The following is a 16,005-nucleotide window of genomic DNA, read 5'->3' as shown; positions in this document are numbered from 1 at the left end:
ACCACTCACAATAGGACGAATCTTTGTAGGATACGGCTATAGAGAGGGTGTCGAACCTCAAGGACTGCAGGGGTTTTATTATCAAAATTTAAAAGATTAAAATTAACTTAATTGAAAAGAGATTTGTTTTGATTTTCTTTAAAACTAAAGTGCATGAAAATAAAAAGAGATTTAAAATAAGAGAGAGTGTAGGGTATTGACTTCACCTCTATCCGCACAACAATGGCTAATCATAATTAATCCCAGAAATTCATTCTATGCATGTTATAAATAAACAAGAAACTACCTTATTAAAGAATAAGCATAATCTATCTTAGGTTGGCACGGATCGTCCACCTAACCACTAAGATGCGGTACGACCCGTCTTCCCTAGGTATAAATTATCAAATTCTTTAACAGGATACATACAATCAATGAATAAGTGTAACCCATCTTCGGTAGGTACGGATTGTCTACCTAAATTACACTAAACTAGGGTGTAGTACAATCCGTCTTCCCTAGGCATAGCCTATCAAATCCTATTGATCATATGTCAATTAAACCCATTGTATAACCATCATCCTCATAATCACAGAAAACAAGAATGATTTGAGATCAATAAAAGTAAAATACTTTCTAAGACAAGAGAAGAATTTCACAAATATTGATATTGAAATTTAAGAACAATTGCATTTAATATGAAGAACATAAATCAATTGTAGCAATCCTCATAGTTATACAATCAACATGCATAAATTGAAAATCTAGAAATTAAATACAATCAAACCATTGTGCTTGGATAGGGTTACATCAACACCCCACGAAGGGGTTTAGCCGCTCATGATCTTCTAAGCTCCACAGACTATTTTACTGAATTTTTGCTCTAGAAGCGGTGTGTCTGTTTACAATGTTTAGAGTTATATTTATAGGGCTTAGGAGAGTCCTAGAAACCCTGAGAAAACCGGAGAGCAGTCTCCCAGTCCAATTGGGAGACTAAAAACCAAATCCAAATCGGAGTAGGATTCGCCCAGAATTGCGTTCCTATCTTAAGGGGCGATTTTGGCATTGCAGCGCTCCGAATTAGGAAAATTATATTTCATTATGATTTGTATAAATTTGAGTTAGATTTTCAGTGCCACTTGAATCACCTCAATCGGATATTTGAGCTGAAAGTTATGGCCAAAATACCGAGACATATGCAGAATCCAAATTTGAATCTAATCCGATTTTGACTCCAATTCGAGAAATTCCGAATTAATCCCTTCCTTTATTTGATTAAACTTAACCTTGATTGGTTAAGCTTAATCATATCTTCTAGGTCTTCCCAAAGTGTGCTTTTAAGCCCAAAATCAATGGAATTAATTGCATGTTTATTTATAACCTGAAAACAATAAAAACAAAACAAAATCAAACAAATAACAATGCTAAGGAATTAACATATGCAAATTAAGGGGCTTGAATGTGCAATATTCGGCGCTTATCACACCCCCAAACTTACATATTGCTAGTCCCTTAGCAATACAAAACAGAAAATAAACTGAAAAACAAAAAGATAAGTCCATCTTTCGTGGGATGTACGATTGCATTTAGCATATGCAACAAGCCTTTTAAACCCCTAGGCATTCCCTAGAGGACGAGTGAAGTCTCGTGAGGGTTTTCCAGGAATGATACCCACAAACATTGTCATCATTATGTTATTCAAAAGGATAAAGCATCACAAAAATAATGGTTCTCATTCATTAGCAGGCTTAAAATTATAAACTTCATTTTCAAAATTCCCAGGAATTTACAAGTCAAATCACTTACAAATGGCAAATTGAGATACACAAATTTCAATTAGTGCAAAGTGAACTAACACATAATCATGAGGTTTCAAAATAATTCCAATATGAATGAGTCAACATCTCAGAATTTATTGGACTTCATATCAAATGAAACAACCAAGGCATACATTTTTTATTTTATTTTCTTTTTTTTTCTTTTTTCTTGTTGTAGGCTTTGCAATGCTTAGCTCCCTTAAGCTTTCTAGTTGACCCATGTATCGAGTGTTAAGCCAATGTCTCCCAAACCAAATGGCTTTAGGGCACTAGGTGTAAAGACACCCCTAAGGACTTACTAACTTGAGTCAAAACGGCTACGAAGCTAAGCTAGCAATTTTATTAATCAACCCAAAAATTTCACTTTTTGACGTGAACACTCACTGCTTAATGAGGCAAGAGGTTCGGTTACTCAGCGAAAAATTCAAACTTGATTTTTTTATTTTTTTTATTTTATTTATTTTATTATTTTTTTTTTTTTATAGCATGCCAAAGTTATTCACCCAATATGTCACCCAACAGAATTCAAGATATTGAAAACAAACATAATTGGTCTCAAAATTCATATCTCACAAACATGTGCTAGTGTGCTCAAGATAGATTTAAATTGAAACAAGAAGCATCTCATGTTGCCAAAAGTAAGTAATAAGACTCAAAATTCCTAAGTCATATAATCATGTGTTCACAACTTTAAGCCTACCAATGAATTTCTAACCAAAATCAAAGCTCAACCATATGCTTAAGAATGACATAACAATAATAATGGACCGTGTTTTGTTTTTTCATACCCCCAAACTTGAATCATACATTGTCCCCAATGTATGTATAGAACTAAAGAATAAGATCAAGAGTACAGAAATACCTGAATGAGTAGATGTGGGCATATCATACCCCCAAACTTGAATGCAAAAACACATGTCCTAAAAATAAATTGATACTCCAACCAAATACCAATCAAGTGCACACATTGTTGTAAAAAGATAAACAAAGAATGAAACAACAATGAATAAAATAAACCTGGATGGAGATCATATGCCCTGGTGGAGTGGAGGGTCAAGCGCACAGGGCTTGCACTTGATCCTAGGAGGTATTTCTCAATGTAAGTTCGAGTCCCGAAGGATCTTACCTCGATCCTTCAGAAGTCCAACCAAGCTCTTCCATCCCTTCTTCTTTATGATCATGTAGCACTCCACAAGGAAGAGGATTCTTCTTAACATCCCAAAACTGCTTCTTTCAGCTAATAGGTCTTGATGCTCCCCATGACGATGTGCAGTGTGTTTGTCCCGAACTGGTTTCATGATCAACCTCTTATCTCTATGGGAGTTCTCAAAAACTGAGGTAGCTAGGGAATTTGCCAAAAAAATTTCTACCCCAATGAAATCAACTTCAGCAACCTTTGAATGAAATATGTCCCCTGTGGGGTTGTCATCAGGTGGTGGACTACTTGAAGTGAGAGGCTGGTAGTGCTGTTGTGGAGGCCTGTAAGTGGAATGAGGTTGGTAAGGCTGCCTGTTGGATTGAGCTTTATTGTATGGCCCTGGGGCTGAGTTGCCTGAATTTGAATTCTACTGATTTAATAGGCACCTAAAAACTTATTGTACCAAATACCCACCTGAATTAATAAGCAAATACATGGTACATTTTACTCCCAAGTGCACAAGATCAAACGATAGTATAGCAGGCAAATATGAGATCATTCCCACAAGGATTGGTAAATTATGTTTAGAAGTAATTTCCTATTTAATTAACAGATAAAACTCAATTGTCAAGACTGAATTAAAATAAAGAAATAAAATAAAAGATAAACTAAAACTAAAAAGGATTAGGGTTTTGATATCCACCACTAATCAGACTAATTAAGATAACAATATGCCAATGCGGCAATTATACCGATATATTTAATGTTTGCCAACCTAAGGGTATGGGTGTCTACTCCTTAAGTTATTGATTTCCCTAAGCAACGAATTAGGCACGGTGTTTACTCTAATTATTTTCTTTCTTAAACGATTTAACATGAATGTCTACTAAGTTGTTCTTTAAGAAAACATAAATCTATGGAAATCGACAGACACATGAGGCCTAGGGTATGGGTGTCTACTCCCGGTTCCCCATGTTGATTAACCCAAGAACCCGATATAGATTTCTTTTGCTACTATTATTAAACCCAAGACTCAATCATCCAAATTGATTTAATTAACTAATCCATATCACATGTATATGTTGATCAGACAAACACATATGAGGAATTCAAGAAAATAAGAATTAATCAAGTTACATACACCAGAATATAATTGTAGCAAAGACGCCAATATTTAAATCCTAAATAGACATGACTAGGGCTTCAATCTAGCCCTTATTAAAATATAAACTACATAACAAAAATTAAAGGTGGAAAAGAAGAAAAACCTAAACTACTCTTGATCTAGCCTTCAATTCCTTTCCAAAGTTTGTACCTCTTTCTCCACACCTTTTTTTAGAAGCTAAGAGGTCTATTTATAGGCCTCTAGATGTCCTTGAAACACTAGTAAACTTAAAAAATTCGTAGGGTTTAGTCCTATTACAAGTGGGACTTGGAATACCCTAATATGGAAGGAAAGGGCATTCTGGCTACAGCCCATTATTCTGAAGCGCACCAACCTGTGTGCGCTCGATCGCACGTCTGTGATCGAGTATCCTTGTGTGCACACGAGTGCAGGCCTTGTGCTCGTTTGGTCATTCCGCTTGTAGTGTACTCAATCGCTGGTCTCCTGTAATCGATCGCACTATCAGAGCCTTCAACTTTTTCCAATTTGCTCTTTAAGCCCAATACTTCCAAATTTGTTTCCTTTTCTTCCAAAGGCCTACAAAAGCATAAAAAATACAAAAATGAAATAAAATGGCATAAACTAACAACACTAAATTAACACATATAAGTTTAAGGGCTAAATTATGAATATTTTGGCACTTAACATACATCTTAGAGGAAACCTGTTTCTAAAACCAAAGAGTGGCACGGTTGCCACAACGGACTTTGCTTAAGTAAAGATCTACGCATTGTTATCAAGTTTGCTTAAGTTACTATGTCTATTAGTTGTTCTATGTTTGTGTTTCGAGGATATTACATGTTTCATTATGGCTATTAGACATCTTAGATTTATTTCACCTTCCTATGTATTAACTCTGATGATGCTTAGAGGGGCGGTTCCCCATTTAGCTACCAGTTGGCTAAACTGGGGTAATTGCCAGTAACCTTACTAGACTTGTCAATACCATATTTGGGGGCATTAAGTCGACAATACATATTTTGGGTATTTTAAGATGCAAATTGTAGATTATAGGTATGGGAGAAAAATACATTTGCCTCTCATAGGGGAACAACCTGACAGCATGGATGATGACCAATGGGTCTTGCTTGATCGAGTGGTCCTGGGTGTTATCCGGTTAACACTGTCAAGATCAGTTGTGTTAATTTTAGATTGGCTCATTCGTTGGTTTTTTTGTAATAGGTTCAAAATGAGTGTAAGTTTGAAGAAATGCAGACAGGAGAATGGTTTTATGTTTGATTATCTCAGGGACGCAATTGGTGTGTATGATTTATCATGATTTGTCACACAGCATGCCCAGGATAGATGCATCTCTCTTTTTACTCTTTGGTATCCTATGGCATAATTAGATACTTGCATTGCATCTTGCTTTCTTGATTTTCAATTGTTGTTTTATTGTTTTTCCTCACATAGCTGCTTATTCTCTCATGTCTTGTTTTTCCCGAATCTTCAGTCAGAATGAGGGGGTCTAAGTATTCTTGCTATGCACTAGATGATTATCTTGTCTATGATTTGATTTATTCTTCTGCCTAATGTTGAGTTCTTAAGAGACATTTTACTCATGATCAATCTTATGCACTATAAAAGCTTAAGTTAAGTTTGTTTTGATATGTCTTTGGGAGTTCTGATAAGGAGTTTCGTAAAGACTATCGACTTGCCAATTAATCAAATTGACCAACTAGGTAGTTGAACCTATCTCCTAAAAGCTTCGGCATTCTCTCCTCTGAGGTAAAGCAAAATATTTATGTTAAATGAAAAATGAAAAAGTGCTCAATAACTTCCTTTTGATCTGCTTGTCCCTATAGAAAAAATCAATAACCACATTGTAGAAACAGATGGTCACTATCGGACTTAGCTAAAAGCTTACGATATGTCTGAAGGTGAGTGTATAGGATGAGGGAGTTTAGGCCCTAGCATGATAAGGTTTGGCTTTTAATTGCTAAAGCATGTTCATTTCCCTTATAAGGTTCTTGTCTATATTCTCTCTCTCCAAATCACTGTTTAACTCTTACTTAATTGGAGCTATCACACATTACACTTTTTGCATGAGTTTAATGGAACTTTTTGCTTTTATTATCTAGAGGTAAATCTTTCCCTTTTGAAAATTTTTGGTTGTGCTTAGTATGTTCATAGTGAGTCTGCTGCTCAGAGTAAACTAAATGTTAAATCTAGAAAGTGTTTCTTCATTAGATATAGAGATGATGCCTTTGGTTGTCGGTTTTGATATGATCAAAAGCGGAAGATCATTAGAAGTCGGAATGTGATTTTTATGAGTGTATTGTATACAAGGATGGGTCAAGTGCAATAATTGGTGTTACGAAGCAGGAATCGAAGGAGTCTGAGTGTGTAAACTTAGATTGGATTTTTGAAGGTACAGTTCAGAATATGGATCATAAACATGAAGCATCGACTAACAGTTAGAAAGAGAAACAATTCATGGAGGTGGAGCTTGATGAATAGCATTCACTCATGGAGGAACGTGATAACGAAGGATCTTCAAGAGACTCACAACACCAAGATGAGTCTTATTCTTTAGCAAGAGGGAGAGAAAAACGTAATCGAAAAGCACTAGAGAGATATGGCTTTGAGGATATCGTTCGTTTTGCTCTGACAACTAGTAGTGGAGATCCATCGTCTGTTCAGGATGGTATGCCAAAAGAGGTGGAGTCACTTCAAAGAGGTAAAGCTTGGGTATTGACAAAATTACCCAAGGGAAAGAAGGCAAAAGGGTGCAGATGGGTCTATGGGAAGAAAGAGCCATTAGAGAAAGCTGTATGGTTGACATGACTAGTAGGAAAACATGGTGTTATGTCTAAACCAAGTCATATGCTCAAGTTCAAGAGGTGCTTGGACTTGAGTGTCACTCATGGATTGTGATTACCCTTAAAGGCAATGGGTGGAGGCATACTAAGAGGTGAATGTTGCAACTTGTTGAGATTCAAGTCAGGCTGGAGATTATTAAACGTGGATGCCTTCAAGTCATCAAATTAGTAGGACCCACTCTTTGCTTTTTCCTCTTGGTTCCGAAGACAAGTCCATATTCTACTTGGAGTTGGAATGCTACACTTTTTTTTGTTGAAGTCCTACACAAAGTTGGACTTGGATTTCCTACTTTAGCTAACTTATGCTTCTATAAAAGAGAGAGCCTTTCTTTGGTTGAAAGTGTGCAAAACGTAAGCACTAGTGAAGCACAAAAGGGAGTGCTGCATAACTTGTGGTTCCAACTTCAATTTTGGGCAATTTTTCTTCTTGGTTTTTCTTAGCCATGCCGCACAAAGATTAAAAGGGATTGGTGCACTTTGAAGAAAAACAAAAAAGAAAGAGTTGCTTCATGATAGAGAAATAGAGAAAAACAAAGTCGCCATCTGTTTCGATAAAAGAAGTGTTTGTACTTTTGTCTTTTGTATTCTATTTTGAGAATAATTTTTCTTGTGTGATAGTGATATTTTGGTGTATTGATGCTTTGGGTTTTGGGTGATTTTCTCTCTACTATTTTGTATTCCAACTTTTGATAGTAAATTTTTTCTAGGTTGTGCCAGTGGATATAGGATTATTAAGGCAAACCACTTAAATTTTGATGTCGTGTGTGATTGCCTAATTTTTGTTATTCCGCGTTCTTTTTAGGGTTAATAACCTTTTTGGTACCTGGGTTTTAATGTTTTTATTTCTTCCCCCCTAGGTTTTAAAACATGACAAATCTAGTGCCTCAAATTTTGGAAAAAACCGAATCACCACCTCCATTAATTTCCATCAATCCTCCACTAACGAAAGTCCACGTCATCGCCACGTAATCATGTAATATCGGGACACGTGTCCACCTTAAAAAAAAAAAACTAAACGGCAAATCCACGTTGATATAACATTAAACAAAAAAAGTGAAATAATTTGATATTTTTCCCCTATATCCCATTTTTCCCGTCCATGTTTTCCCCCAAATTTTCTACAATTGCAATTTAGGGTTGTTGGATTCTTGTGTTGGTCTGGGTTTAGCTTACACAGGCTATAACTCTTTCCTCAGTCCTCTACCTTGAACTTCAATCAAAAAGAATATCTTCCTCACTAGAGAGTATTCCTTCTACCTCAAACTTCAACTCCAAGAAAACTACTGACCACCTTATTCAACAATCGCTGTTGTTGTCCCAATTCTTCAACCCTATCCAAGAAAACCTTTAACCTGTGTGAGAATCAAAGAGCTTGCAAGGAGATCAATGGCGTACATGGACCACGCGTTCTCGATAACGGACAAGGACATAATGATGGAGACGTCTTACGGAGTGAACAACAGGCCTCCCATCAAGGAGATCGCTCTCACTATCGCGCTTCTCATCTTCGGTGCCGTCGGCATCATGAAATAGGGTATTAGATTGTGGATCTGCTTCATTTGTTTCATGCGAGATTAGTAGACAATGGAAATGATAAAATAAGAAAACTAGGAAATTGGCCACTCGATTTTGAGCTTAAAGCTCACTAATTTGGGTTTGATAAGAATTAATTGCTAAAAGGAAGAAAAGAAAAACAAAAATTGAGAGTTTTTGTAGCGAAACCGATAACAAAGGGAAGTAGTGCTTTTTGTGGAGGTTCTTGTGTAATTTTGATCTGTTGGGTTTGGAGCTCGTGGTCTAGCATTCATGCTTTTATTGACCGCAAACGGAGAAGGAAGCTTCGGTTTGAAGAAGAAGGAGATCAAATTATTTCACTTGTTTTGTTTAATGTTATACCAACGTGGATATACCGTTTAGTTTTTTTTTTTTTTTTTAAGGTGGACACGTGTCACGATATTATGTGATTACATGGCAATGACGTGGACTTCCGTTAGTGGAGGATTGACGGAAATTAATTGAGGTGGTGATTCGGTCTTTTTCAAAATCTGAGGTACTAGATTTGTCATGTTTTAAAACCTAGGGGGTAAAAATAAAAACATTAAAATTCAAGTACCAAAAAGATTATTAACGTACCCTTCTTTTCATTTTTCGTATCTAATGGGTCTTGGGAAATTTTCATAACACAAACAACTTTTGACAGCAGGAGGATAAGGTGCAGCAAGTTTGAACGTGTAGATAGATGTTGTATTATTTAAATTCAAATTGCATTTATCTTTACTCAAGATCTGCTTGTATATCTCTATAAATGAGAGGCATCACAAAACATTTTATTTGGGATAGTTAATACAAATAGAATAAGTTCTTACACTGAGCATCCTTTACTATATTTTGGCATCCATGTAGTCCTTCCCCTGAGAATCTCACTCCCATCTTCAAGTCGAAGCAAGTGATCAAGTTCAACCCATTCATCCTCTGCAGAGTGACTCGTACCTTTTCTGTTGACTGCAGAGAAAGATTGCAGCATGCTATCTCTCCCACACTCCTTTCGATACTCCAAAGTCATCGAAGAAAGCTTGTGACCCTCCAGCACCGAGCGAGGAGCACTCTAATAGGCAGCATCATTTTCCATTAATTGTTAAGAAAAGGATAAAAGAAATTAAACAAAGAAATATTTATATGCCTAATAGAATTAAGCATTGCATACTCTCTTCGCTTTATATGAAAAAAATTAAAGAAAGAAAACAAAATAATCCAGCAAATCTCCTTCACGTACTCTCTTGGACATTCTTCCAATAAACTACTTATTAGGCTTTAATATCAATTCTCTACTGAAGCTTAGCAGTAAGAAAAGCAAATAGAGGCATGCAAAAGGATGTACCTCAAGAATCCAGCTGATGTATTTGACGTGGTTCACATGCTGATTGACATCCAAATCATTCCATAAAGGCTGCAATGGTTGGGAAGAAAGAGTTTAATTTGTTTAAAAGATTGCTTGCTATATACAGAAAATACGCAATATATATATATTGAAGGAGACAGATTTTAAGTTGAAGATACTTACTGCTATACCTGTTCGGACATGATCTGCTCTATGGAGGTCCCATTGCACAAGTTTTCTCTTATCCTTGTTAATGATAGGGTCACAATTCAAAACATAAGGCTCTATCTCTGCCCATGCTTCTTTTTCTATAGATAATCTCCTTGTTTTTTTATTCATCATCAAAAACAGGCTGCGTATAGAAGAGATTAAAGAGTGAATGTGACAGAACAGTGAATATTAACCAATAATTCACGGCAACAAGTGTCAACCTGGTTGCTTTAAGAATAGTTTCGCCTGTCTTGTAATCACGGACGAGCCAATCACGCTTTCCTGGTCTTGGTATCCAACTTTCGACTTGAACTACATCAGCCCTTCAGAGATTTCAATGGGTCGATCATGATTAATAGTATCAAAGCCAACATGTAGCGTTGGAGCACTTTGGGCATCTCATTCTCAAATTTATTCGGATATTTGGTACGATAAAAAAATAATAGTTAACAGAAAATATTTTTTGTTCAACTGAAAAACTCACTTTAATTTTCATTTTTCAAATCATTTTTCACAAAAAATTGTTAACCATTTTTCAAGTTTAAGCATCACATTCTCAAATCTACAGACCCAACTAAAACGTTGCCGGACCCTGCTAGGACTCGACTGGGAGCCAGTCTGATCACAGCAATGTCCTAACCGGGTCCCTGTCAAGTCCAACCGATGTCTAATTAATTGTAATTTTGAGGATGGAGATCTAATTAGGCTTTTCTTTGAATGGTGACTAGTAAAATGGCTTACCATGAAGGTTGGCGTTCGACCACAATCTGCAGCCGATATACGACCCATATCAGGTTCCTTCTAATCATCTCTGCTGTTAAACCAAAACTCTCTGCAGTACTTAGCCCCACACTCTTCAAGTGATTAAGTGATGATTCCTACAAGGACAAAAGCCAGGCAAGAAGGTTAAGGATTTCATTAGACATAATAACTTACAATATGCCTTATCAAAGAGACAGTCGTTAGAACCTGTAAATGATTCAATAAGGCCAATATTGAGACTTTGCCATTAGGGTCTAGCTCGTATGATCTGATCAAGAAGTTTTGTTGAAAAACAAGCCCACCCTGCGACAACTTTCCGCTAAATGAGTCAATAGTTTTATCAAGATGCCTTGGTTTCCATTGAAGATGTTTTGGTCTTTGTGCTGAACACATTGTGGGATTATTCTTTGAAGGGAATGCTGGTGGAAACACCTGCCTGAAGTATGTTGGGGCAACCACAGACGTTAGCATGGTGAAGGGTGAAAATACAGTACTACTTGTCTATCTGAAAGTATTGCGAAAAGGAATAAATATATATAGAGTTCATAATGCTCCCTGTGCCCCTTCGTTGGAGCTGTCTCTATTAAGTCCTAGTGGACCCGGTAGTCTCTCTTTTTTATTTTTCTTAAGTTCAGGGGTATAAAAAAAAAAAAAATTTCTCTATAAAAATATATTTTACAATAAAATTATTCACATTTTCTTATACCATTAAAATATTATATCTTTATAAAATATAAATTTTTTTATCTACCCTCACTTTTTATCAAAAAATTTTAATGCAATTCTCAATTAAAAATAAAAAGATAAAAAAGTAAAGAAAAAATATTTATATTAAAATAATGTATAAAAAATTATTTTTTGTTCCTTGCGCATTAAGAATAAAGAATCTGATATGCCTGGTTTTATAATTTTTTAGAAATTTTTTCTAAACATAAAAATATAAAAGAATGACGTATACAGCATTGCATTGCTGCTAGTGCTAATCATCTAGAACAACATCGACAATATTTTTTTTTTTTTTTTACAACCACTCCTAATTAAATGTCTGGATGATTTAGCTTTCTTGGTCAATGATACTGTTTCACCTCTTAAATGACAAGATACTTTCTACTCGGCTACGTACATTTTGTATTAATATATTTATTTATTTATATCCCTGGACACATACAACCAACCCACGCCACAACAACCAACCCAACACGGCAACACCACGTTCATCAAAAATCAATCATGTTTCTCATCAAGTTCAGCTTTTTTCTCACCCTCAAATCAAGGGTGGTGGCTGCGAATTAAGTACGGCGGCAAGAGAGATTAGGGATTGAATAGAGAAATTTTAGATAGTCTATTTGTATTTTATTTATGTTTTATTAATAATGACGTAACTATTAAAATTATTATTAGACTTATAATTGATCATTATTAAATTTTGATTAAATACTGATTTTAATAGTCACATTATTTTTAGTAGAACATAAGTATGCCACCTAAAATTACTTTAAACAACCATGATAAGGGCGCGAAGGGGAGGGTGATGCCAACAGTTGTGATGTGGGCTTGGGAGGAGACTCATTCTCCTCCTCCACCCTCCTCGGCCACATATTCGACCTTGTCTACAAGGCCACCCTCCCCTCCAACTAGTGCTTCATGGCTTCGGTAGTAGAGATGAGGGACTGATAAAGATCATAGAGAAAATATATTATAAATAAATAAAAATCCACATACCTCTCAAACTATCATCCAATTGATAATGTTCCCTTAAACTTTCAATTGTAACAATATCTCTCAAAATTACCAAAACATTATCAATGTCCCTTAAAACTATCAAAAATATAAAAATGCCTATATAGATTTCTCAATAAGACAAAAATACCCATATAAATTTGAAAATTTTAAAAAAATTAATTAATTTAAAATTTAAAATAAAAATAAAAAAGAATTTTTTTAAAAATAAAATTTAACGAAATTTTTTAAATTTTTTTGAATTTTTATTAAAAAATTATATTATAAAATTTTTTGAAAAACAAAAACGAAAATTTTCAATTCTTATTAAAAAAATCGAAATTTTTAATTTTAAAATCGAAATTTTTAATTTTTTTCTTATAATTTTTTTATTTTTAAATTTGGCCACTTTGTTTTTTTTTTTTTTTTTAGGGTTTTTCTAGATGTTTTAGTTATTTTACTATGGATAGTTTCATCATTGGAGGACATTGACGATGTGTTGGAAGTTTGGGAGAACATTATCAATTGGGTGATAATTTGAGAGAGGTACATCCACTTTACCCAAAAAAAAAAAAAAATGGAACATTTTGCTATAATAATATGGGATAAATGCAAAATAAGTGTAAGTGTTTGGCCAAAATTACAAATCACTCACAATAATATAAAAGATAATTCAAAAGTTCTCGAAAATTTCATCAAAATACTTGACTAATTCCATTAGTGTGCCAAGTCAGACTCATTCTTAACGAATTTTTTGTTTTCTCCATCTGCAATCATCATCTACCTCAGACTCTTCCGTCTCCAAGACATTTGTTTTCTGCTTCGTCTCTCTCTGAAGGTTACATGGGTAAGAGATGCAAAAACGATTCTTATGAGCGTGTGATTGCGTAAATTATGTATATTCTTGTGATTTCGTCCATATCTGAGTTGTCCGATCGATCGACGCCTTGGGTACCACCATGCCTACCCAAATAACACCCACTGTAAAAGAAGAAGAAAAAAAAAATTAACACAAGCTGACAAGGTATTTGGTTCCTATTTTCAATCTACTTCTTGTAATTTTTTCCAAATCCAAATGCTTGAAATTATTTAAATGTATGAAACAGAATTTCCATTGGTGCGAGCTCTTGGCAACCACAAAGATGTCACAGGGGAGGGGTAAATATGGTAGGGCCAAAATAGGGGTAGTTATAAATTGCCCGCTAATTACCCTAACTATCTAACCGCTTTTTAATGCAATTAGAACTGTTTTTAGATTTGAAAACCTGCTGAAACTGCCAGCACCTAGCTGGTTAGGGAATTTTACTAATCGCCTAGGCGGATACAGTTTTAGCTAATAACTGCATCGTAATTACCTTTTTACCCCTAAAATCTTGTTGTTGGGCCAACCTGAAGCGGCGACATAAACAATTTTTTTATAAAAATAAATAAATACTTTTTAAAGTTTTAAAATTTAAAATTTTATATATTTATATATTTTTTTATTAAGAGTCAAATGTATTATCATTTTATTGATGCTTAGATTTTATTTGTTGAAGTTAACTTTTAAATTTTAGAAAAATGCTACAGGCCAATATTTTACTCATATTTCGTCCCTATTTACTTGGAATAAATTATTAAATTTGTAAATTTATGTAGATCCACATATAATAGACTCTATAAATTTAATAGTTGATATATTAAATTTATAAAAAAATATAAATCAAATACAAATAACTTGTGGATCCATAACATTTCTAGTAAATTTTATTAGTTGATGGAACGTTTCAATCTAGTCGTCATGGTAGGTGCCATCTATATTTCACTTTATTACTTCAAAATGGAACCTTGTGCCGCTCAGAGATAAAGAAAAGATTAAAAGCAAACCCGGCCCATTCCCATTGTAGAGATGGGATTTGTGGGGACGGAGAATCAAGAATCAATTAATACTTATTTCCCACATTTAATTGGCCTAACTTTTTTACAAATATGACAACGTCCTAGCCTAGCTTGTATCAAATAAAGCCAACTGCTTTAACACACACCGCTCATTAATATTAAACTCAAATATGACAACGTAGCAATTAGGGCATATGCAATTCAGGCATGTATGGTCGATTTGGGTTCTTACATAACTTATTTAATTAAAGAGGTTAAATTTCTTATCCTAATTTTTTAATTTTGTATTGTATTCGTGTCGAATTCGTAAGTTATGTTAAAAATTGCCAACCATATGTCGCATAACTAGTTCGAGTCGTATCGATGTATAAATATAAAACTGTATAAGCTTACCATAACTTAACCCCTTTATTTAAAAGGGTTAGACTTTTCAACTTTAATTATTTAATTTTATATAAAATTAGTATTAATTTGTGGATGGTATAAAATATTGCGGATTGAAATCCCCTCAAATTACTAAAAATTGAAGAAGATCTAAATCCCCTATGAACTACGTCTTAGTCGAGTTGCTCAAATATTATTGGGAAAATATTATAATTAGGGGTAATGATATAGAGCATGCCTAGCGCTGTTGATGCACGCCAAGCATAAATTTTTATTATTATTATTATTTTATTATTTTCATTTTTTTAAAAAAAATAGATTTATGACCAGCATGATGCACGCCGGGCGTGCTCTATATCATTACCCTATAATTAGTAATTAGGGCCAAAAACAAAATGGTTGGAGCCAATTATAACATTCTCTCGGATTGCCTGCCATGCCTTAACAGGTAGTTCCCCTACCCAGGTAGTCCCCCTACCCTACCGTTCCAGTGGTACAGGGCACCTTACGGAAGCTTAAAATGCTGATACCTCACCTAATACATTTTAAGAGGAAAAAAAACCAAAACACCGGATAACAACCAACTAGAAAAGAAGCGGGGGTATAGGCCGGAGAGAGAGAAATTACCGGTGGAGGAGAACCATTTTCCGCCGGAACCAAAAAAACATACCAACAGACACAATTCGAGAATTCACAAAGAAACTATTTCAAGAATTATTGCAAATCAAGAATCACATTAAAAAAAATAAAAATAAATAAAAAATAAAAAATAAAAAGTTAAAAGAATAGAAATAAAAGAAATGGTTAAATACTTAATACCCCTGAGGTTTGGAAACTTTATTTTTACCCTCCTGAAATTTCATTTTTATCACAAGACCCCCTTAGGGTTTTGATAAAGGACCAAGTTAGTAAATCCGTTAGTTGACCGTTAGGACTGACACGTAGATCAATCAGATGTTGACACGTGGCACCTATTTAATTTTTTTAAAATTAAAAAAATGTATTTTTTTTAAAAAAAAAATGAAAAAATTGGGGATGGCCGAGCCACCCCCTTGGCCATTTGAGCCACCCCCTTTGGCCATTGGGGGGTGGCCAAAGGGGGTGGCTCGGTACAAGGAACTGACGGAATGTAAAATCATGGATACCTTGGTAACTGAAAAATCAGCCCAAATTCTATTGCCACCGAGTAACTCCCGCCCAATAGCAGCAGTTTCTCTTGCCTTCAAGGTGATCCATGACTAAAGAATTATAAA

General features: G+C 34.8%; 1 protein-coding gene across 2 annotated transcripts; it reads right to left on the bottom strand.

Annotated features, from left to right (window-relative positions):
• Positions 1-8,415: 8,415 nt before the first annotated feature.
• LOC132188490 (palmitoyl-acyl carrier protein thioesterase, chloroplastic-like) lies at positions 8,416-11,244 on the bottom strand. Of its 2 annotated transcripts, XM_059602967.1 has the most exons (7): positions 10,979-11,244; positions 10,751-10,887; positions 10,231-10,332; positions 9,983-10,151; positions 9,800-9,868; positions 9,288-9,526; positions 8,416-8,426 (listed from the first exon to the last, which is right to left on the bottom strand). In XM_059602967.1, the coding sequence occupies exons 1-7, from the start codon at positions 11,240-11,242 to the stop codon at positions 8,423-8,425; spliced, it is 984 nt and encodes a 327-aa protein (XP_059458950.1). In that variant the 5' UTR covers positions 11,243-11,244; the 3' UTR covers positions 8,416-8,422. The 2 variants fall into 2 exon arrangements, with proteins under 2 accessions (XP_059458950.1, XP_059458949.1); XM_059602966.1 differs by lacking the exon at positions 8,416-8,426 and having other exon boundaries at positions 9,212-9,526.
• Positions 11,245-16,005: the final 4,761 nt, after the last annotated feature.

Source organism: Corylus avellana, chromosome ca7 (assembly GCF_901000735.1).
Source record: "Corylus avellana chromosome ca7, CavTom2PMs-1.0".
Taxonomy (NCBI): Eukaryota; Viridiplantae; Streptophyta; class Magnoliopsida; order Fagales; family Betulaceae; genus Corylus; species Corylus avellana.
This window is presented reverse-complemented; position numbering and strand designations above follow the sequence as displayed.

Excerpts from the sequence above, each read along its gene's own strand:
- LOC132188490 (XM_059602967.1), bottom strand. The coding sequence starts at position 11,242 with ATGCTAACGTCTGTGGTTGCCCCAACATACTTCAGGCAGGTGTTTCCA. Across the intron at positions 9,869-9,982 it reads ATGTCCGAACAGGTATAGCA|CCTTTATGGAATGATTTGGA; the intron begins GTAAGTATCTTC and ends CAACCATTGCAG. Across the intron at positions 9,527-9,799 it reads ACATCAGCTGGATTCTTGAG|AGTGCTCCTCGCTCGGTGCT; the intron begins GTACATCCTTTT and ends GCTGCCTATTAG.